Here is a 23863-nt window from a genome sequence, read left to right as displayed (position 1 = left end):
AGATAGATAGATAGATAGATAGAACTTAGAAGAATACGTCAACAGTAATTATCATTTAAGTAACTGATCGTACAGATGTGAAACCCCCAATACTGATCCTAGTAACAAGGAACCAAGAATAGAACAGTTTGAATCGTCCTTTGTATCGGCAAAACTCTCTGAATGCGTTGCTTATTAGCATTTCATATAAAAGGTTTAAAAAACAATGAACCATCCATGAGAGTTGAGACTGACTGCTGCTTTTTAATCCACTAGATAATTAAAAGACCCAACGCTTTCTGGAAAATGGTGGTAGTAATCCGTTGAAAAAAGAATTGCGAAGGTCTGTAGCTCGATTGGGAAGGATTATCTGTAGTAGCATTTCTATCGGATTTGAGACATATTTGTATTTCCAGGATGATATGTGCCAGTTTATAATTCAGACTACTGAGGCATAGAAGAGATGGGGTGTGCGAATGGCGTGTTGGATGCCACTGGGTATTCTGCTCCATTACCTATAATCGGCTTATACATAGCAGCAGCCACTCTGGTGTGTCTAGCATTCATGATCAATGATATTTGGGTGGCATTTCGTACAAGGAAACGTTGGTTACCATGTCACTTATTCTCGCTCAATTCGATGACACTGACTCTTCTTGCAGTAGTAGCAAAACTCCCTATAGATCTCACCTCACCAATGCCCAGTGCTCCAGACCAATTGGCTAAGCTTAGCAGCACTGCCGTTATATGCATCTCAATGGGTTTTTTCATGCCTTCGATTGGGATTAACAAAGAGTCTGACTGTTTGGCGAACATGATTGGTTTGAGCATCTTTTTAGTCACTGTTATTGTGAACCTCTCCATGCAAATGTACACTGGGGTGATCTTCTTATTCATTACTGAACATATCATCATCATTTGTTGCATGTTGGGGTTACTCATAATGTTATGGTTTCTTGCTTGGGCTACTAATTATCAAAAGAAGTTATTCGTTGATCATCAAAAAGATCTCATTCAAAAAGGTGAACCAAGTATGTTAAGAAGATTGAAGCTGTGCTGCTTGTATGGATTCAATTCCAATATGCAATTTGTACCGTGTAAAGATCCGCATTCTGCTACGATTGGCTTTCTATGCATTCTTTCCCTGGTCGTCGTAATGCAAGCTGCATTTCGATCTCTTATTAGAAAGGAGCTGAAGTTTTGTGGGGGCAGTTCTGATTATGGCTGGTCAATGTGGACGATAGTTGTAACTCAGATTTTCACTATTTTAGTAGGAACTTCGGCCACTAGCTTTAGATGGCTCGCCATGGCTACCCAAATGAACGGGAATCAGTACCAAAAATTAAAGAGGGAAAAGCGAACTTACTTGCATCCAATACTGGGAATAGAAGCCCGTGACATTTGGAAAGATATATATCAAAGCTTACTCCAGATGGGGGACTACATTATGATTTTTGCGTTCTTAATTCCTGCAACAGCAGTCAATAAAGTTGTTGGAACAATCTCTGCAATTTGCATTACAAAATACAAAGAAAGTAAAGCTGCTGCAGAATTTGAAGATATGAATTGCGGCGATATGGAATTGGATGAGTGGACATTTTGGAAAAGTGTGGATGAAATGACGAGATGGATGGCTGCAAGTAAAAGTGAGTCGCTGAACCATTTGTCCAAACTCCTTTCTAGACGGCCACCTTCCCAGCAGTTGTATACGCTGGAACTTAGAGATCAAATTTATCTCGAGGAAGGTATAGAAGTATCTATTCTTTCGATGGTAATCCTTGTCAGAATCGCCGTTGTTTCTGTACCACCCATTCTTAGTGGTATTTTAGCACAGACGTTGAATGAATCTTATGATACCATTAACTTTATTAATGATAGGATAAACTTTGTTAGCACAAGGAATAGTGAGACATCCAAATTAGCTAATCTTGTGCGGAAAGGTAGGGGTTTTCACGTACTCCTTCCCATCATATTTGGAAGATCTAGTGTTGGGACGACTAAACCTCCATCTGACATTGATCGTGCACTTTTAATAATCCGGGAACTGAAAACTGCATTGCCATCAGATGTAGTGTGGGATGAAATAGGCATTGTCACAGACTTCATCAACCGTCGGAGTTACTCATCTATCAAAGATCTATATAATTACATAGAGCAATTATTGGTTGACATGTTGCATCTATTTTTTGCTCAACTTCCTATCGCCATATACAAGGAAGTCACAGAGAGCCCACCTGAAGAATATGAAGAGAGAGTAAGACTTTCTTTGAGATTCCTTTGGAAAATCGAACCATTGGAAGCTCTAGTTCAGTGGTCGTTTCCTGGCGGGAGTAATATCTCGAGCTTGATAACACCCGAAGTTCCTGAAATTGAAATTCAAACTGACAATGCTTCTGCTGCCAATGACGATGATGCTGAAATCCGTTCCATCTAAAAAATTAAGAAAAGAAAAAGAAATTGTATGTATGTTTCTTCAATCTAGTTTAAGTGACGTGGTGGAACGGTAAGCTTATTCATGGACAGGAGAGGTTACGGTACCATTTCATAACACTTACTGATTTGTGGCATTCCTAGAGTTACTACTTCTTCAAACTGCATATAACTCCACAGGAACAAACACACTTTCCTACTCTCTTTTTTATTTTACTGATTTCCACGCACCACTGTTAACCAACCAATATTCCTCAAGAGCCCAAGCTGTCAAGGAGCAGAAAGCTTATTACACTTAACCAGGATCCTGACATTCCACCACGCTTCCAAAGTCGACGCCCAAGTTGGCCAAGCCCAGCGACACTGGCCTGATGGTAGCCCTTTCTTCATCTGATTGCTCGCTCACCTATCAGTATTGAGTATCCACTGACTTAGCACCATTACCATACATAATAGCAAGCCTTTTTAAACTAGCATCTAGGTCGCTCCTCCCGAGGTTCGAACCTTGAATTTGGAGTTGGCTCTGACACAGTATGCTAAGTAACCATCCAACACTCCTTAAAAGCCCGAACTCTGAAGGAGCGGAAAGCTAACTACTTAACCATGATCAGGTTAAGTACACACACGTGTAGGTGCCGGTGCACACACAAAACTTTACTAAAGCAGAAACTAACCAAACAAAGACTATGTGAACAGTAACCTGCGTTTGCAGCAAGGAAGGCAGAGGCATTAAATGGTGTTGGGGACCAAGACCAACAGGATAATGCGCAAACCTGAAAATCCTACAAAAGAAAGTTTGTATCAGAATAAGAATGCAGGCCGGGTAATTGAAATAGAAATAGACATGTTACTTACAGGTAGTATGTTCTTCTTGTTGTACTATACTACTATTGCAACATTTATCTTTGTGAAGCCGCTGTGCCTATATGGCATTCTAATTCAACCGGATGTTTCATGCCAGTTGATTGCCCATATATATCTTTGTGCTGGAGCCTGCGGTTGCCTTTCTTCTAGAACATATACCAAGATGAATGGCTCTTCTTTCCTCATCATTATAGCCTGACTCTTTCAGGACATCTCCTCCAACTGCGATAAAGTTATAAGATGAGGAGTGTAAAAGATATTAGACATTTTACTGGACATAGAGGGCAAAGTGCAATATTTGATAACAAACAATGGCAGTTTTTGGCATAATTCTAAAGATTTGCATACCAGATCTTGGGTTAAGTTCCCTATTTCGAAGACTATAACCAAATTCCATCAAAATTTGGATACAAAGCTAAGACCCGGAGTTTTGCATAGCACCACTCTTATTTTTGCAACTTCTTCCCACCTACCAAATTTTGCATATACATTCGCCAACTGTATAAGCACTTCAGGATTTTCAGATTGCAATGTAATAAGGCTCTTGGCAGCAATTTCAGCAATAGATTTGTCCCCTTGAATAACTGCAGTGCCCAGTAACGATTCCCATAATCGGACATCAGCTTGAATTGGCATCTTAGCAATGAATTTCAAAGCTTCTTCAAGGAATCCTGTTCTTCCCAGCAAATCTACTATGCAAGAATAGTGTTTCATGGTTGGCTCTATACCAAAATCACTAGTCATAGCTTCAAAATACCTGATCCCATCTTCCACAAGACAGGAGTGACTACAAGCTGTAAGGATTGCAGTTATTGTTACTGAATTAGGAGTGATGCTTTTGGTTTGCTTCATTTCCTCAAAGATAGAAATGGCCTTGGCCCCCTGTCCATGCAAGCCGTAGCATGTAATCAGTGCAGTCCATGAACTCACATCCCTCTCACGCATCTCATAGAAAACCCGCTCTGCCACTTCCAACAATCCACATTTTCCATACATGTCGATTAGTCCATTTCCAATAAAGACAACTCCTTCTAGACCAACCTTGTACACATAACCATGTATCTCTTTTCCATTCCGCAATGTGGTTAAAACTGAGCAAGAATTAAGTGCTGTGACAACTGAGAATGAATCAGGCTGAACGTTACGAGATCTCCTCATCTTGGCAAATAGTTCGAGTGACACTAGAGCACCTCCGTTCTGGTTATAACCCAACATCATTGCATTCCATGAAACTATATTTCTCTCAGGCATCTCATTAAAAACCTGTTGAGCTGGGAAAATAGACCCACACTTTGCATAAACATCAATAAGTGCAGTCGACACAAAAACATCACAATCAAATCCGCATTTTATCAAGAAACTATGAATCTGAATCAATTCCTCACTGTTACAAAAGCTTGGAAGAAGTGTAGCCATTGTAAAGGAATTGGGCTTAACCCCTTCAATTTGCATCTCACGAAAATATCCAATCGCAGAATCGAATTTATGGTTTTGCGAGAATGCAGATATGACTGCTGTCCATGTAACAATGTTTCTCACAGGCATTTCATCGAACAAAAAACGAATGGATTCTAACTTGCCTAATTGACCATAAAAGAGGATTAAGCTGTTGGCTACAAAGAGATTAGACTCAAACCCAGTTTTAATCACAGTGTTGTGAATTAAATGACCCATGGTTTGATCCTTGAGCTGGGTTGTCGCTTTAAGAATGTATGGATATGTGAAATTATCAGGTCTAAAACCAGCATTCCATCGCTCTGTGTAATGTTCCAAGGCTTCACTAAAATGGCATTTTTGAACCAGGTCTTTTATTAAGGAGTTGATGGAATGTGGTTTGGTCTGGGTGTGAGTGTGATTGTGATTGTGAATAAATTTGTGAGATTTTGAACACAGTTGGCACCCTCTTTTAATGCCATTCCCCAGTCTCATTGATGAAAAACCTAGCTACAATTTTTAATTAATTCAATATTTGAGCAATGTAAAACCTTCTCCCGGTAACACATTCTTTCATTTTTAATACAATCCTTGTCTGAGTGCAAAAAAAATCTACAAACTCTGAATCTTGGTACTACCTTAACACTGTGTTGTCCATTAGGAACAAGGTGCACATGCTAGAGCAGCTAAGCATGTTATTAGATAGTACCTTACACAACTATGTAACTGAGAATGCTCAGGGTCTAATCCATGTGTAAGATTTTTAGTCTTTAATAATAGGTTTGGGTCTCCTTAACTCAATAATTTTCTTAAATAAAAAGGCTTGAACATAATGACCGTTTTGAACTGACTCTTGCAATATCGAGTTGATGGAATGTGGTTTGGTTTGGGTGTGAATAAATTATTTAGATTTTGTAAGATTTTGGCACCGTCTTGTATTGCAAATCCTCAAACTCATTGGCCATAATCAATGGTACTTGATATATCTAGAGTAAATTTCTGATTCGACCATGATAATGTCAATGTGTTCCCAATTCGAACATTGTAAGCAACTCAGTGCAAAAAGTTGCTGACATTACTCTATTAATTGCTGCAAAATACGCCGAGTAGCTGTTGCCGAAATTGGAGAGGACCTCTTATTTTGAGTATACTGCAAAAAAGTGTAAAACCGACCACGACGGGCTGTTTCCTTTTGGGCTTTGTTTGAAAAATACCCAATGGGCTTAGACTGAGACATTTGAGTAATGTAGGCCCAATGTTTGGTTTGGGTGGCCGTAACTCAGCGATTCATAACGGTTTAACTCATTCTTTTTCTTGACAAAGTTGAGACATTTTTTTCATGAAACTGGAAAAACCCTCCTCCTTTTATCACATTTCCAGCTCTCCCCTAATTTTTATAAATGGCCATAAACAGAGCAGCAACACTTGTTACTCTCAACGCTTGTAAAGCTTTCATAAAGGTAAATTATTTCTCGTCACACTTTACTTCTCTTCAAAACTTGTTAATATTACATTCATCTTTAACATTCAATCAATTCAGCACTGTTTCTGCTCAAAGAATCGATTTTTATAACGATACTCAAGTTCAAAATCACAATTTAAGTGGACAGGATACAAACTTTATTACTACTAATGGGTATTCACAGAATGTTAATGGGTTTAATGGTGGGATTTCTAGAGGCTTGAGACAAAATCACCCGAATGGTGGTTATTCCACTAGTCCTCAAGGGAGTTCTTTGGAGTTTCAGGGAAATCGAAATGAGTCTTATGCTAGCAATGTTGTAGGACTAGTTAATGAGAATACAGTTGGGTGTAATGTTAAGTCGAATGCGAACTACGGTGGGAGTTTTCAAGATAATACAACTGGGTCTTATACAGGTAGTGTTCAAGGGTTTAACAACTCTACAAATGGATATCAAGGCAGTGGGGGTTTTAATATGAATACAAATGGGTTACCGAGAAGAGTTGGTGATTCTTCAACACCTATGAGCTTCGGACTTAATAGTAGATCAGTTGAAGCAGCTGAAAAGATTCAGTATGTGGGTACTATTGAGGAGCTGGATGGTTTCTGCAAGGAGAATAAAGTGAAAGACGCTGTGGAAGTTTTGACGGTGTTAGAGAATAATGGCATCATTGTGGATTTACCGAGATATCTCCTATTAATGCAGATATGTGGAGAGATTGGAGTTCTACAGTATGCAAAAACAGTCCATGATCACCTTATCAGATCATTGGGACATGTAAATCTTAGTGTTCATAATAAGGTTTTAGAGATGTATTCCAGCTGTGGTTCCATGTCAGATGCATTTGACGTATTTGAGAAGATGAATGAACGTAATTTGACATCTTGGGACACCATGATAACGGGTCTCGCAAAAAATGGGTGTGGAGAAGATGCCATCGACCTATTTACTCGGTTCAAAGGGATGGGACTAACACCCGATGGGCAAATGTTTGTTGGAGTATTCTTAGCATGTGGTGTCCTATTTGATATTGATGAGGGGATGTTGCACTTTGAATCAATGAGCAAGGTATATGGTATTGTGCCGACCATGGAACACTATCTGAGTGTAGTGAACATGTTGGGGAGTACAGGATGTTTGGAAGAGGCCATGGAGTTCATTGAAAAGATGCCTTTTGACCCGAATGTAGAAGTTTGGGAATCCTTGATGAATCTTTGCATAATTCATGGTAACATAGAACTCGGGGATCATTGTGCCAAGCTGGTCAACTTTTTAGATCCTTCTCGCCTGACAGATCTGTCCAAAAAGGCCTTTTGCCAGCGAAAGAATCTGAACTTGAGAAAGAGGGTGAGAAGAAGAAAAGGTCTGATGACCTTCGAGATATGCGAAGTAAGGTGCAGGAGTACAGGGCAGGGGATACATGCCACCCAGAGAACTATTCCCTCTTGAAGGGAATGAGTGCACAAATGAAAGAGGCTGGTTATGTGCCCGAGCTTAGACAAGTGTTACACGATGTTGATTAATTTAAAGCAAAGAAGAAGCTCTTCTTTCCCATAGTGAAAGGCTTGCTGTGGCTCATGGCCTTGTCAACAGTGCGGCTCGAATGCCTATTCGGGTAATAAAAAACCTTCGTGTGTGTGTGGATTGCCATAAGGCCTTGAAGATCATGGCAAAGATTGTTGGTAGGCAATTCATCATGCGAGATACCAAACGGTTTCACCATTTCCAGGATGGCTTGTGTTCTTGCAAAGATTTTTGGTAATGAATCTGGGAATTTGGTGATGTTCTACAGAAATTTGCCAGTAAGTACCATTAATTCATGTAACATTATAATTTAGAGTAGGCCACATCTCCTTCGAGAGCATAACTTTGTGCTTGTGGTTTTTGTTTGAAAGGAGTATCTGAACAAATAAATATGAAATTAGTTGTTACCGTCTTTTGCTCATGCTTCTAATTACTAAGTAATCTCTCATGCATGATGCATCTAATGTCAACCATGCTTGCCATGATCAACATGCCCCTCTTCAATTCTGGGCTTCCACTGCCATGTTTATATAGAGATTATTATTTTTATGGAGCTAGATTTATAGTTGAACTACCTACTTACAGTGTAGTGTAGTAACTGGTTACTTTCGTGATCTGTGAATCCAACTTTTTAAGGTGTTCAGTTGCAGCCTACTATTGACGACTCTACTATTGCCAGGTCATGGTTGCCAGACGTATCTCTCAAATCTTGTATCCTTTATATACAGCCCTTCCTTTGAAGTTCAATAGTTATGCCACTTCATTTACATATGTGATCCTCTCCGACTTTTCCATTTATAAGGTGGAGTGGCTAGTTGAAGGAGTTCCTAATCATAGTAGTCAATGAAGAATTTCAGTACAAGGAATACCCAAAACTTATGGGCAGGAGTAATATTTCGAAGTATTAAAACCTTCAGGACACTGAATATGTTTGCAACGTGTTGATGAAAATGCTATGGTGTGAAAATGCTATGGTGCTATCACTAATGGTGCTGGTATTGCTGTCTTGCTAAGCTGTAGAACAGTGAGAAGAGAATCTGTTTTTGTATAATAGTGTTCATATTTAGATTTTTTTTTTTTTTCTTAATGGGAAGAAAGACATCCCATCAAGAGTCTTACCTTCAGTGGAGCATTTTTTAAGCAGGGGCCTTCCACCCGGTGTGGCGATGTTGGAATAAAGCTATGGAAGGACCTTCCCTATGCTTTTATTTGGGTTTATATGGAATACGCATAATTATTTGATTTTCAATGGCAAGCAGTACGACCGAAGCAAAGCTGTTATTGACATTAGGCTATTGCGTTGTATTGTTCTAACCATAGTACAAAATATCGACTTCTGATTTATGGATATGTATTGGGGATATATTTCCCTATTTGGGAATATATTACATTGGGGCATCTACAAATATCATGGATATATCGACAAATATCTACAAATATCCACAAACTATATGTGGGTATTTATGACTGCAAATATCGTAGATATATCGCGATATATTGGCAAATATCGATAATATCGATAAATATCCACAAATCAACTATATTTTCTTTGAATGTGGTCATTGTAAAGGTTGAATTTGATCAGTCCTTACAAGTGTGAATAATGGGGAAGATTGTGATGGGTCGAGTTTTGATTGAGCTCGCTTTGGGACGAGCTGCCTACGTATCAAGTTTTTATGATGAACTTGAATCAAGTTAAACGTAGTTCCTCTCTTCTTTTTTATAGGTAAGTACCCAATGCTTCTCCCTTTTCCTCCGTCAGTTCAGGTCCCTGTCTTGATGAGAATAAATGAGCTTTTAGACAGTGTATTCATGAGCGCGATTGATGCTACGGACTTTAACTAACACAACTACGTTGAGCGTTACTGCCCATTGCGTGCATGTGCCAGGTTGTCACCTCATTCTAGACGATGTGTTATGTTGTAACGATCTGTCATGAGTCCTGGAGGTTGTCACCTCGTTCTGGACGAGGTGTTATGTTGTAACGATCTTCCATGAGTTTTCCTAATTCGTGTTGGACACGTGCATAATATATATAAATATATTATTCCTTCACAGTCGTACTTTTAATATAAATTACTCTCTAATGCTCAAAAATACACCTCATAATTCCTACATATTACATTGACTTTTCATTCTTTAACAATGAATCTTGAATTTTTTTTCTACATATTACAATACTTGTTGCACTTGCACTGAGCGTTCAATCATATAACGCATCTATTAGATCTTCTGTTGTGATTGAATCCATGATGAGAGCGTGAAGGCATGCATTGTCCATAGATGCCTCGCCTATAGAGTCTATCCAACACTATAACGTCTTTAGGAGACGACCAACACAACTCTAATCCACTTCATCAGTTGTCAATATGATGTGTTCAATTACATCACTTGCCAAAACTATGCTCCCACTAGTATCCTCCCTATCACTGCCATAAACCGTATCTATCATCTTGATCAGGCAATCTACAACATATTGCAGCCCTTTGGTTGAAGCCAGATTTTACATCATTCAATGGAGGTTGTTATTTGGGACAATAGGGGAAGCATAAATAAAACAGAATAGAATGGTCTTGGTTCATCCTCACCCTTGATGGAAAGAAGGTACTCGAGAAGATCCAGAGCCTTAACATGCAAGCAAAGGGTGATTCCGCCAAGTACTTCCCAACAAACAACACTGAATCAAGAAGATCCTCTCCTTTTATATGATCATGATCCTTTGTCTCTTGCAAGAACTCTAGAACCTTACCCATCGTCTCGTTCGGACCATTGACCATCATTATTCCCATGCTTTTACCAATATAACTCTCATTGATTTCAAAGACGTTTTCTGCTGAGACCGATTTCATCATCTTTTCTGCTGAGACTAATTTCATCATCTTTTCTTATGATGATTCCTTCACGTATGAATCTTCAGCACAGATGCGCGCACACAAGAACAACTAGCCCTAGCATTTCCAGAGAGATAAGAGAACGAAGATAACAATAAAACAGTCACTGAATACCAAAGACACATGACATCTATAATTATTACAAAACTCAGGACGTGATATAGACCAACTAATTAAGCAAAACCCTAAACTACACAGAGACAGAAAAATCCTACAAAAATTTCAGTAGAGTTTCCTATGTATTTTCGACATTTCATAAATTTAAATCTTGTCATAACCTTGAAATCCAATAAAAGTACACCCAACTACTAAAAGAAATACTAATTCGCAGAACCGGCTACTTAACCATCTCGACTAGTACCAGTTAAGTCAAGTAACCAATTCTCGAATCAAAAAAATCCTACAAAAATTTTGACAGAATTTCCTCTGTATTTCAACATTTCATAAACTTAAATCCTGTTATAACTTGGAAATCCAATAAAACTACACCCAACTACTAAAAGATATACTGATTCGTAGAACCGGCTACTTAAACATCTCGACTAGTGCCAGTTAAGTCAAGTAATCAACCCTCGAATCAAAAGAAAACAATTTATATACAAACAAATCCCAGAAATCCTAATATAGGTCTTATACAATACAAACTAACATATATACATCTCCACATTATCATAACAACCTCAACAATATACATCACGTCCTCCACACTACTTATACATCAAAACCCATCTTCCAAAATAAAAGAGCTCAAATATGATACAACTTCATCATAAAACAAATAAAATTGATCAAATACAATACCTTCTAGACGCGATTAGGTCTCCCACTGCTGCTCTCCATTTGCGTTCCAACACAGAACGCACCCCCATGCAAAAAAACATATTACAAGGGGATAAGCATAAAGCTGGTGTGAGTGATTTAAGGATAAGGTAGGTAGTTCCTCCCTCAGAGGCATCGTAGTTCCTTATTCCCCTTAACAAAATAATCAAAGTATCATATACGCGATTATACAAAATAACTATATTTAACTTTTCTTTTACCTTTACCCGAGTTAGTTTTTCATAGGGTAGACACGAGCCCTGCACAAAGAGTTAGTAGGGTCTACCCTCTTGGAAATCACAATTCAATCAAGCGAATATAACTAACACTTAAGACATTTGTAACTTAACTATATCATCATATTTTATTTATAACATTGTAGACAAATATCCTTAGCCACGACCACGATATAGTCACTTCTACACACTTGTGGATCGATACATATATCCGGGAATGACAATGCCGGGTGGATCGGAACATCGCCGGCATTCCCGTGTACTTCCTCCTCCTCGGTGTACCTAGGGTGCCCCGTTCTCGATTCCACTTCAATAGAAGGTAGGTCGCTTTCTAGGTCCTCATACTATTTGCCGAAGCGTTGTATGCATCCCCGTGCTTCCTTGGCAACGACCTTGCATTTCTTGGCATACTTCGATTCATGATGCCCGACTCCTCCTTCAACTTTGGCATTTGCACCGACCAATGTCATCCTCTCCAACGCCTTCGTCATTACTCTTCTTCGACGTTCCTCCGCCTCCCTCTTCTCCATCTCCCCGGACAGCCCGGAGATTCGCCAACTCGTCCTTCACCTTCTCCACTTCGCCACTCTCCAACTCAACAATGCGTGCTATCCGCTTTAACTTTTGATATCCTCATCAACAACCGCATAATAACACATAACATCTAAGTTCAGATCGCTCATCAAAAAATAAATCAACACCTCACGAACATCAAAGCTTATCAAGCATTGAGCCAGATCCATCGCTCTCAAATTCTGCCTTAAGCTCTTGGTGTCCATCTCCCTCCTGTCCCCATCCAAGACTGAAACGTCTAGGACACAGCTCGTGATTGGGGCCACCTTGAAGCTGCAGTCCGTTTTCTTCACAGAGCACTCGTCCCCGGACCGCTCATCATCGTAGACCAGGTGACGATCCAGTTCGTCACCAAAGACTGTGGTGTTCTGCTTCTTTCCACCTCCCTTAGTAATAGCAGCAGCCTTCCCCTTTCCAACAGTGTCCATTCCAAAACCCGTGCATGCATCCACTCCCTCCAAGACGGGCATCCTCAAGTTCAATACCGGCCTGGCGTTTCTCCCGCTTTTTCTCCTAGTTCACTCAGCTGAAGTTTGCAGCACAGTACGCTGCGCGACCTTGGTCGCCCTCTCCTTAGAGGCACCCGCCTTCCGCTTCGCTGAACTTCCAGGAACAAACTCCACCTCCTCCAACTCAAGCGGAGACCCCTCCCTCCCATTCCCCCGAGGAGCAAGCCCAGGAGTACCAGCCCTTCCTCTCACGGCAGTTCGTCGAGCAGAAATCATAATCCCCGACAACTCCGCGTCCCTTCCAGGCTGCTTCGACGACCTCACAAATTCCACTTCACTTGCAGGACGCTTTCTGTAATGCCCGTATTTAAAATACGTATTTATTTATTTAAAATTTGTTGGATTGGATTTGGGATACGTGGGCCTGATTTCTGGGCCCGAGTCTGTGTTGGGCTTAGGTTTCAAACCCAGGTATATATACATATTTTTTCCAGAGAATAGGGTTTTTAGATAAAAATAAAATAAAAATGGATGCGGAGATAAAAGCTCGCTTGCTAAAGTGTTGGAGCACAACGATTCGGACTATAAGGGATTCGTGGAGCTTTTAATTAAGGTAAGTAGATTAGTTTTCCTATTTCACGTATAATTTTACTATTCAAGGTTTCTTCTGTCATTATTGTTCGTCCTGTCGTTGTTAGAACTTGTTAAACTGTCGTTGTTAAAACTTGTTGAACTGCCGTGAAACTCGGATATTGAAATGGAACTGTAGAAGCTTTATGGGCCCATTAATTTTTCTACTAAAGCCCAAAATTTAATTATTTATTTTTAAAATGGGTTGAACCGGTATACGGGATTTGATGTTTGGCTGATGTCGGGTTTAGGGATGGATGTTGGGTTGTGGTGGTACATTGTTAGGGTTCGCTCAATAGAATATATTAAAAATGGAAAATGGAATGCTTGTTTAAAAAAGAAATTTGGAATCGGCTTAATGGGTTTGTTTGAACTCTATTTGGTTTTCTATCTCAATTAAATTGTTATATTGTGGTATGGGATTGGTTGATGGAGGATTGGTGGTGGTGGAAGGTTTAAAATCGTTGTTTAGAGAGAAAGAGATCGACAATAATGGGGCCGAAAGTGTGATAATCGTTTTGGTGGTGGTGGTATATTAGTTTGAAGTTGTTAGTTGTGTTATATGTTGGTTAATTTAGGTTTGGTGGGAGTGGGGTGATGGCGTGCTGGAGATTGGTGTTGTTCGGAGCTTTGAAGGGTTGGTAATGGCTGTTAATGGCGGTTGAGATCGGTTAAGGAGTGTTTTCAGAAGTTAACAAACTCGATTGTTGTATGTATTAAAGTTTTAGGGTTTTCTTAATGTTGTTGTCCAACCATTTGGGTTGAAATGGGATGGAGAGGAGAGATGGTGGTGGCGGGAAAATTAGAAGCTAGTGCGGAGGAGGAAGAAGTGGGGAGAAGACGACCATTTTGGTCGGTTGGGCTTTGGGCCAAAAAATCTATTTTGTTTTGGGGCCTAAACATGAGTTAGTTGTTGGGCCCATTTCTATTTTTATTAAAATGTTTTGGGCCGAAATTTCAATTTCTTTTTTCGGTTCTTTAGGCCCGATTCTATTTGGTTGGTTGGGCCAGTTCTATTTTGTTTGATTGGGCCTAAACCTTTGTTAGTTGTTGGGCCGAAATTAATCTTAAGTTTTGGACCAGTTTAGTTTAAGTTTTGGACCAGTTTCAAGTTTGTTTTGGGGCCGGTCCATATAACTTAAAATGGATCTAAAGGGGTCTTTAAATATTTAGATTTTTGGGCTTTGATTGTGGACTGTGGACTGTTTAATTGTACTACGTTTTATGTTGTAAATTGTATGGACAAAACAAATGTTAAAATGTTATGGAAGCATGTATAAATTGGTTTGTCATTATCTAATTGAGATTTGACGTGAGTAGTGTGTAAAGCATATAAATATTGGCACGTAACAAGAGGGGAATTCTTATAAGACTTAGATATATACGTTTTTATGAGAATTAAATTATATACGGACTTAGATTTATGGACTTTAGTATTGGGCTTTGATGGTGAATTGAGTTCACATAAATATATTGAACGAATACATTATCGGATTGATTACTATTATGAGTTGCTACTTAAATGAATTGTAGTATTTATGAAGGCTTGAGATATTCCATATGGTGTAGTGCAATATATGATTGGCACATGAAATAATAAGTTTCGAGATTTGATATAGAGATACTTGGATATCGTGCAATGAATAGTATTGGCACGTGATAATGTGGATTGTATTATAACGAGAAACGTTAAGCATCATATGTTGGGATATAATTAAGTATATCTTGGCATGAGATAGAACAAGAATTATTATGAGATATAAATATATGACACTTGAATAAATTACGTAACGAAAATCCTAGAATCTAGCTACCACAACTCATGTGATTAGACCCTTGTGATGGGCGTATGTGATATGATTGGCCCTTCTGGCATTTCAGTGAATCTGAATGGCCCTTTGGGCATAAGTAATTTGATTGGCCTTTTGGCGTTTCAGTGAATCTGAATGGCCCTTCGGGCGTAAGTAATTTGATTGGCCCTTCTGGCGTAGCCAAATAGTGGCTTGATTATTCCGTTCGCAAAATTTAGAACGAGATTCGCGATATTTTATGCCGAATAGTGGCAGTACTTACATAATGGCTTTCGTGTGAGGGTTACCTGGTGGGGCATCCCGCTCAAGGTAATTGCGCACGGAGTGGTCCGCTATGTGAGGGGAGGCATGTGGATGTACATGTTCGGCGTTGGATAGTGATTGTAGTAGCCAGAGAAACTAGGTAAGACATAGTTACGACGTGATTTTAGGGACACGCAAAGAAAGCCTTAAATAATATAATTATGGTAATATGTTGGTTAATGATATATCTTTAAATTTATGATTGTATATGGTTTTGCAGAAGGGTGGGTCAAACTAATTACTTGTGCAGAGACAACTCACTCTGTAATTGAGCAGGAAAGACGTTAAGTATAGAATATGCTTGGCTGGTTATTAGTTTAGTTAGAACCTAAGGCACCTCAATGGAGGAACTAAATGCTTTTTTATTATGCGTATGGTTTGTTGTGTGGTTAGTGGGAAGTTAAGGCACCTCAGTGGAGGAACTAACTGCCTTACATGTTATATGTACATATCGATATGATTATTTTTATTATTAGAAGCTAAGACGCCTCAGTGGAGGAACTACCTGTCTTAATTATTGTAATTAAGAATGTCGTATTAGTTATTGGAAGTTAAAATTTTCATTTGTAAATTGGTGGAGGAACTAACTAAAATTTTTTATTTATTGGGTATATATATGTATTAGTATGATTTGTATTTTAGGGCTACTCACACTAGCATTGTTTATAATACTTACCCGATTTGCATGTTTGCTTATCGGGTGTGTTCATTAAATGAACATAGTTGATAAGTCTTGGCAGGATTAATGTTGAAGAAGGTTGGTTGCTGCTTGTGGTTTGCATTAGCGTCACATTCAGGATATGTTTTGTTTTCCCTTAAGGTGTAATAGATTTTAGTTGAGACAAATGTTGTTTTGTATTTTCAGTTATAATTATAATTAAAGAGGGTTGAAAGGATCAAAACCTAACTCCACTACTACAAATCAAACTCCACTACTGCACCAACAATGAACAGGTTATTTGAATTATTCTTACTAATAAATTAATAAAATAAACTTTTAAATGAGTGCTAAAACAAATAACAGTATTTAGAGTTGGAAAGTTAGACACAAAGCAAATAATCATGGATGGGAGGGGACAAGAAAGCTTACCTTATTGAGCTCTGCAATTGAGTTTTCAAAAGTGTTAAAATATCTAATCAAGGGATGAAACGTCACTGCACTTCTTCGGATAAATTAAACCTGAAGAGCATTCCCTACTAACAGATATCAAATCGTTTTGATCCTTTCAATCGCCAGTTGGAATTAGATAGCATAGTCACTAGAAAAAATAAATATGAGACTGAACTAGAAGGACATACACGAGTGAATGGAACTCATTTGGAAGGACAAAACCTTTGTTAGTTTAGGACCAATACTGTAAAATGGTTCAACCGGGTTTGTTCAAACCAAATGAAAATAATTAAGTTCTAATTATTCATGAAGTGAAACACAAGGTCTTCTATGATCCCAAACTCCCAATATTTTAAATAATGTTAAACAACCCCAAATGGAAGAGAGTAACTTTGAACCAACAAAAAGAGAGAATGAGGAGATCAAAAAGGAATAGGTGCCATCAACAAGACTTAGATTTCATATAAAATGCCAATTATATTACGGACTTAGATTGAGTTAAAATGGCCATTTTCAACATAAAAAGAACCACCAAAACAAGTGTTGCATAATCAATTAACCTGATGTGTAATGTACTTATGTATATTTCAACATATCAATACAATCTGCTCACTTAGCCAAAAAAAACCAAAATAAATGTTGGATATAGTGATAAGCACCCAAAATGCTTGTATTTATAAAAACACAGTAAAGAGACATAACATTTCTTGGCATGAGATAGAACAATTTTGTGCTTAATAATCATGAAATAATCGTGATCTTAGAATCTGGCTTTTGCGGTTGGAGACAACTAATGTAAAAATTATGATAAAGCCATTTAAGCACGGAATAGGGAGTATACACATGCCTTCCGATCAAGCCCATGGGAAAAAAATTCGGACTAAAGCCCAAATACTCAAATTATTCCTTTTTGAATCCAATTTAAACGGGATTACATATACGTTAAGCATCAAACTTCGAAGCTCATATCTCTTGAACCAGGACTCGAATCGCGACGAGTGAGCTGCTCGACGATCGATCGATGAACTCTACAAATAGGGCGGGAAGTTGTAAAAATGCCAAAAGACCGGATTTTTAATCGACATCAGACGCGGGACCCACTAATTATGGGCCCATAAGATTTGATGAGTCATCATGCAAGTCAAGACAAAGGTACAAATAATTGGTGCAATTTTGACACCTTGCATGAAGTTAATGAGTTAGTTGGATTTAGGTGATGATTATCTAAAAATGAAAGGTGTCAAATGGGAGTTAGTTTTGTTGTGATAAGTGAAAATAAATGAGAGGAGAGTGTTTAGAATGGGAGAAGAAAAAAAGGCTCTCTTATGTAAAGGGGGGAATGATTTTGGGAGTTGGAAGCTTTTACTTCTTTGACTTTTACTTTTTTTTTACATCCATGTCTTTAATTTTGTTTTTTAGTTCTTAGTTTTTAGAGAAAAACTTGTAACTTGTTAATGGGGAACTCTCTCTAGTTTTTAAAAACTCTTCTTCATTTAGGTAAACAGTTGTAGTTTTCTTGTTTCATTCTCTTTCTTTTCATTTCACATATCTTCTTGTAGTTTAATTCAATCCTAGGATCATGAGCTAAAACTTCCCAAGGGGAGGGTTAATGATGCTCATGTGTGAGGATCATGCTACAAATTTAGGATTCCAAAATCACTACTTAAAAGACTTAGGTTCTATTTTTCATCCTCGTCCCAAAATGAATGAGGTTATTGACAATTATCTAATCAATTGTTGTAAAACTAGAAATAGAGTTGGAATGATATTTCGGAGATGAAATATCATTTCAAATAATCTACATGGGAGCATGATATGTTTATTGAGATAGGTATATTATGTTAAAATTTGAGATGGTAGTGACTTCTTTGGTTTAAACTAAAAGACTTGTAGCTAGGCCTTTGCATGAGTAGGATTAATCCTTCCTTATCTCTCTCTTTGGAACTCATTTAACTATAAACAAACTTACAAATTTTAGATAACTTGTGTAAAAAAATCTATCTATAAAATCCTTCTCATTCTTAGTTCTCCAAAGTGTAGATTCCAAACTCCCCAGATCATTTAAATTCTTGTCTTTGAACCAAGTTGGAGATCAAAAATCCATCAACATCAGTATTTCATATAAAATGCCAACCCTTTCGAACTAGACTCCGACATTCTCAAAGAAAAAAAATAGTGAGTAAGGAATTATTGAGTTTTAGCACGTAGTAAGTCAACTTCTAAAAACACTGAAAAGTACAAAGATCACATAGCAACAACAATGAAGATCTAACTTTAAACCCATAAATAGCTAAAAATAGAGAACATGTTCAATTCCATTATATAAAGAACGAGTACTGGAAAAAAAAAATACAATACGAATATGCATTGTTTTACCAGATATGAGTGCCAAAATTCCATAAAGTGGGAAAGAAAAGTTTTGTGCCTAAGAACAAACAAACATGACAGAGCATAAAAAACAATACAATTAAATGTGAAAGTATTTGTGGAGGAAAAAACTCACTTGTTAAGTTTGAGAGGTGTGCGAGAGACTGAGAGTGGAGAAGAATGAGCTTTTATAGCCATGTTCATTTCGCGTGGGAGAGGGTAGGACTGTAGGAGTAGCCTTTTTTTATTTTCCTTCGTCGGTTTGCAATCACCAGCACCAATTATCTCCGACAATATCATGTACAAAACATATCGTCGAAATATCGCGATATATCAACATATATCATCGATATTTGTACTGTTTTGTATCCAAATTAGTATCGCGATATTTTGATGCCCTTCTCTGAAATCTCGATATATATCGCGATATTTTGCACTATAGTTCTAACCATATATAAATTGACACTACTAAAAAAAGGACTTATTGTGACGGCTATTATTTTTTCTATCTTGACAGCTTTATTAAAAACTGTCAAAATAAGTAGTTTAAACCTTTTTTTATGACGCCTGCGCACAATTTATGACATAATTAAAAGAAGTGTCATGAAATATTATGACGGGTTTGACCAAACCGACAACTTTCATATTTTATAATGACGTTATTTTAAGAGGCGTCGACAAATTTTATGGGACGGAATTATGATAACCAAAACTTAAACCATACTGACTAGTTAATTGTAGTGTTTTAATTTAGAGTCAACTAGTCAAGCGTCAAGAAGTCATTAAGTCAAGTGTGAAGAAAATAGCCTCCAAAAATCTCGTCTCTCGGTCTGTGGACCATCAGAGAAATTGAATCGAAAAGAGGGCAGAAAATAATTAGAGGGCAATACTACCTCTTCTGCCCCTTCTCTCTTCTCTTTCAAAACCCCTAACCCAACAAATGAGATTGCTTTCTCCTCTCTAAAATTTTGAGAGATCTCTTCGCTCCCAGTTTTGAATTTAGTTGCTCACTAATTCTATATTATTTTGACATATATACATCCCGACTTTGAATTCCTAGTTTTTTTTAGAATTCAATAAAATAAAATTCATGTTTCCTTGTTTTGAATTCATTGGGTTATTCTCTAGAAAAAAAGATGAGTGAGCGAGCTCAACAAAGGAACAACAGCAGCGACTTAACCTCTCAGTGTACAGTGTTTCTCTCGAGGTAATGATATAAAAAATCTATTCTTCATATATAGGCAGCTAAGATTTCTCAAGGTTTGTGGTGGATATAATGGCTGGTTATAGATCTTGCGATTTCTTACAATGCCTGTGGTCTTTATAAAAGTGCACAGAAACTGTTTGAATAAATTTCTAATAAATTTTTAACATTGTCGTATTGCTCCTTTTTTCTTCTTTGCTAGTCAGCCGTTACTCCTCCTGATTCTTAGCTTAATAAGCAACCTTGAACAAATTACATATTTGTGTATGGAGTAGCTATGCAGCACGTACAAGTAATATAGAGATGTTGGTAATGAATATTGTGTTCAACTTGTGTTAGATATTTGCATACTTTAGCTCCATATTTCAGCTTAGCGTTAGTACAATATGCAGTGGTGCTTTGTATGGTAGATTTATTGTTTTATTTGTGAGTTCGATGGTTCCTTCGGTGGCCGGACACATTTTTGGTAAAAGTAAACGGTGACAAAGATTAAATGGTTGTGTTTGAAGCGTGAAGAGAAGTGGAAAGAAGTAGTTGGTTTTGTAGTTGTTGAAATATAATCAGTGGTAAAAAATGTATATCTGGTGCTTATGTTTAGTTTATTTTCTCTTGCTTTTATGTGAATAACAAGGGCTTTTAATAGAAAAATAAGAATAAAAAAGCAAAGACTGACAAGTAGCTCTTTTTGGTAGTGTTAACGTTAGAGCTAAAATTGGATATATGATGGGTGGTTTCCCTATACTTAGCTAGCTTGGTAATTTAGGTGTCCATAGTGCCTTGGTCTGGGTTAAGTGGCTACCCTTGCCAAAAGTGGTTTTTTTATTGGCAACCAACATGGAAAAGTAGAGTTCCTTACAATTTGCTTTTTTTAAAGGTGCTCAAGTGTTCTGAAGGATTGGGAAGTTCTAAGAGATTCAATACTTCATTACTAAAGTTAATCTGCTATGAAACTAAAATTAACACTTAGCCTTTCGCACATTGCTTTGGTATAGTACAATACCGAAGCAAATAGTACGTGTTGGCTACCTACATTTTCTTTATGTTTTCAAGCACTACACTTTTGGGTCTATAAATAGATTTCATAAAACAAAGTTAATAAGAGAATGACTCACATTCAGATGTGTTATTTGATATTATTTAAAATGAATTAATTAGGTTGTTTCCATTCGGTTTTTTCTTTAGTACTTTATGGCTATAAGACTTACTATAGTTTTGTGGTTGACTTGTTATAATAGGGCAGAACTGATTCAACTTATAATGGAAGCAGAACTGATTACGATCAACACTGGACTAGAAGTTAGTTTTCATTGTATGGTGCTACTAGTTTGTGACTCAAGGAAAATTTTCATTTTATTGTTGATCAGGAGGATCCATTCATTACCTTTTCTTCAGGTGGTCCATGCAAAGGTGTACATGTAGATTAGTACACTTGAGGAAGATGTTATTGTAAGTAGAAACCTTATCTACATGTGAAAAGAATCTATCTCTTCCCTTGCTAACACTATCAACTTTTTATTTTGCTTACATGGTAACCTGTTACCAATCGTTAACACCTTGTCTTGTTGTACCATTGGTTGACATTTTGAAATTAAAAATTACAATCACCTTGTGGAGATGAAAATGTATTCAAGTATGTTTTATGTGCTTGGGTTTTCTAGGTATTGGATGGATACATGAAAAAAGTCTTGGTGTAGTGCTTTGATTTCGTAGGTTTTGCGGTTGCTTGCAAGAGGAACTTTGCTTTCTGAGAGGTGATTATCATATTACTTAGTAAGTGGGTCTTGCTCACATTTTCTTAAGTTAAATTCTTCGTCAATTGGTAACTACAAGTTTGTTACCAACACTAGCATTGTTTAATTAATTTATTCTATCTAGTGAAATTGGTGTTTCAATAGTAAATAAGTACTAGTAGTGGTCCGCTAACCGTTATGCATGGTTGATCATCGTCCCAAACAAGTGTGTATCTAATAGAGAGGGCAGATGGTAAGGGAAGAGGTAGTCAAAAACATACTATATACTCAGTGTAGATTCCCTAATCAAACATGCTTAATGGAAAAGAGCACCAAGGACCACAAGCTCTATAGATCGTACCATTCTAGGAATACCGTGTATAAGATGGAAATCTTTGGCAAAATGTTTATGTATGATCTAATTGTTAACAACTTCCTGTTTTACGTAAGTGAATTCTCTTTATCGATTCGTACGTTATTACTAGCTTAGTCTGTGATTTATTGTTCGGTAAGATATTTATTGATCCTTTTTATATGGTGAGGCTTATAGGACCCTCCAGTGCAAAATATATTTACTTGATTTGTTTAACTTGATCGAGCATTTGTTTTAGTTAATATATTTGCATGCAATGGTATGAATATATATATTCAGTTTCTTTTTTATGTATTGATTGTATCTTTTAGGTTGTGTTTGTTATTCTTTTTGAAATGCATTATGGTTTGTGGTGGACATGCTTGGTATTCCTTGTGATTCGCTGCAATTCCTGGATTTGACATTGTGAGGGGCAGGCCACGTAGTACAACATGTTAAGAGGTATGTATCTTTTAGAGGATCACTTTGTTATGCATAATTCAAGTTTTTTTTTGTTGAATTGGCTTTGTTTCACATATAATGGTTGTTAAGATCTGGAGGTTGTGCACCGAACTAATAAGTTACATGTTAAAATTTGATACCAATTGCAGTTGGGTACTTATATCAAAATACTTTCGAGTTGGCGCGTACCACACCATAGCCAAAATAATGTATGGTTGTAGACTAGTCAAGGAAGAAGACCAGGGCTCACATAAAGACTCTTTCATCTTGTTATTTGTTTAAAATTGACTTTTTAGATAAGAAAACTAAATTATTTCTACTGTGGCAATGACATTTTTGGTTAGGCCTTGTAACTATATTATCCCCTTTCACACTTAGGGATTTACGTCGCCCTCTTGGCTACTAATTGCAAGGTATATGCTGCTATTGCTGCTGGGTGTTGTTGCTGCTGGATGGAGTGTGTGTTCTTTGCTTGACACTTTCTTCTTCTTTCTGCTGCTTTTGCACTGCTACTTTGTTGTTGGGTGTTGTTCTTTGTTTGCTGCTTTGCTACCATGGACCTGCTTCTCTTTCGTATTTGTTTTTCTTACACATGTTTGTTACTTGTATGTCAGTTTGTTGATGTATATAAATATTTAAGATATTGGTTGGGCTGGGCTTTGAGTTATCCCTTGTGTGTAAAAGATAATTAGTAATAAGATTTTCTCGAATTAGTTTTAAACTTTTGAAGTTTTTACTGAATATAAGCTTGTTATGTGGCAGCCCCTTGTTTTTCATCCAAAGCAAGTACATCTTGAAGTGTGCCCAAGGAAATAAGCCAACATTGTTGAGGCCTTTTTAAAAATGTTTAATACGGTATATGTCTAACTATCTGTATGGTTGATTTTTTCAGGTGTTTTATTATTTTTTCAGGTGTGATTTTTCATACATATCTATTAATCTGTTCCTAAAGTCTTTAATTGAGACTTGGTTTATCTAGTAAATTATATTGCATTATCGTCTACTTGTACTATTCTAGATATTTACAGTAGGTCGAAATAGATATTTACAGTAGGTCAGAAGTTGTAACGGTCTTGAAGTGAATTCACAATTAATTTCTTTTACCCCATTTAATTTTCCGGCCAAAGCACATTCGCAACACAATGTTCATATCATTTTGAGTTTTAGAAATGATTGCATGGCCCCATGAAGTTCATCTGAAATTTTAGTTCTTTCCTACATTACAAGGCTT

The 23863-nt window shown here is 37.4% G+C and overlaps 2 protein-coding genes across 4 annotated transcripts; one reads left to right on the top strand and one right to left on the bottom strand.

Annotated features, from left to right (window-relative positions):
• Positions 1-216: 216 nt before the first annotated feature.
• LOC147507492 (putative pentatricopeptide repeat-containing protein At3g23330) lies at positions 217-5465 on the bottom strand. 2 transcript variants are annotated; one of them, XM_086600211.1, is made up of 4 exons: positions 3622-5465; positions 3265-3495; positions 3110-3191; positions 217-2815 (listed from the first exon to the last, which is right to left on the bottom strand). In XM_086600211.1, exon 1 carries the CDS (start codon positions 5200-5202, stop codon positions 3670-3672), a length of 1533 nt encoding a protein of 510 aa, XP_086456337.1. In that variant the 5' UTR covers positions 5203-5465; the 3' UTR covers positions 217-2815; positions 3110-3191; positions 3265-3495; positions 3622-3669. The 2 variants fall into 2 exon arrangements, with proteins under 2 accessions (XP_086456337.1, XP_086456336.1); XM_086600210.1 differs by having other exon boundaries at positions 217-3191.
• Positions 5466-6011: 546 nt separating this feature from the next.
• LOC147507491 (pentatricopeptide repeat-containing protein At2g25580-like) lies at positions 6012-8900 on the top strand. 2 transcript variants are annotated; one of them, XM_086600208.1, is made up of 2 exons: positions 6012-7972; positions 8374-8900. In XM_086600208.1, the coding sequence occupies exon 1, from the start codon at positions 6108-6110 to the stop codon at positions 7617-7619; it is 1512 nt and encodes a 503-aa protein (XP_086456334.1). In that variant the 5' UTR covers positions 6012-6107; the 3' UTR covers positions 7620-7972; positions 8374-8900. The 2 variants fall into 2 exon arrangements, with proteins under 2 accessions (XP_086456334.1, XP_086456335.1); XM_086600209.1 differs by having other exon boundaries at positions 8339-8900.
• The last annotated feature ends 14963 nt before the right edge of the window (positions 8901-23863 follow it).

The sequence above is a fragment of the Coptis chinensis genome, chromosome 3 (assembly GCF_015680905.1).
Source record: "Coptis chinensis isolate HL-2020 chromosome 3, ASM1568090v1, whole genome shotgun sequence".
Classification (NCBI taxonomy): Eukaryota; Viridiplantae; Streptophyta; class Magnoliopsida; order Ranunculales; family Ranunculaceae; genus Coptis; species Coptis chinensis.
Note: the sequence above shows the minus strand (reverse complement) of the source record. Positions and strands in the feature narration are given on the sequence as shown.

Coding starts and splice junctions, on each gene's coding strand:
- LOC147507492 (XM_086600210.1), bottom strand. CDS start 5,202: ATGAGACTGGGGAATGGCATTAAAAGAGGGTGCCAACTGTGTTCAAAA.
- LOC147507491 (XM_086600208.1), top strand. CDS start 6,108: ATGGCCATAAACAGAGCAGCAACACTTGTTACTCTCAACGCTTGTAAA.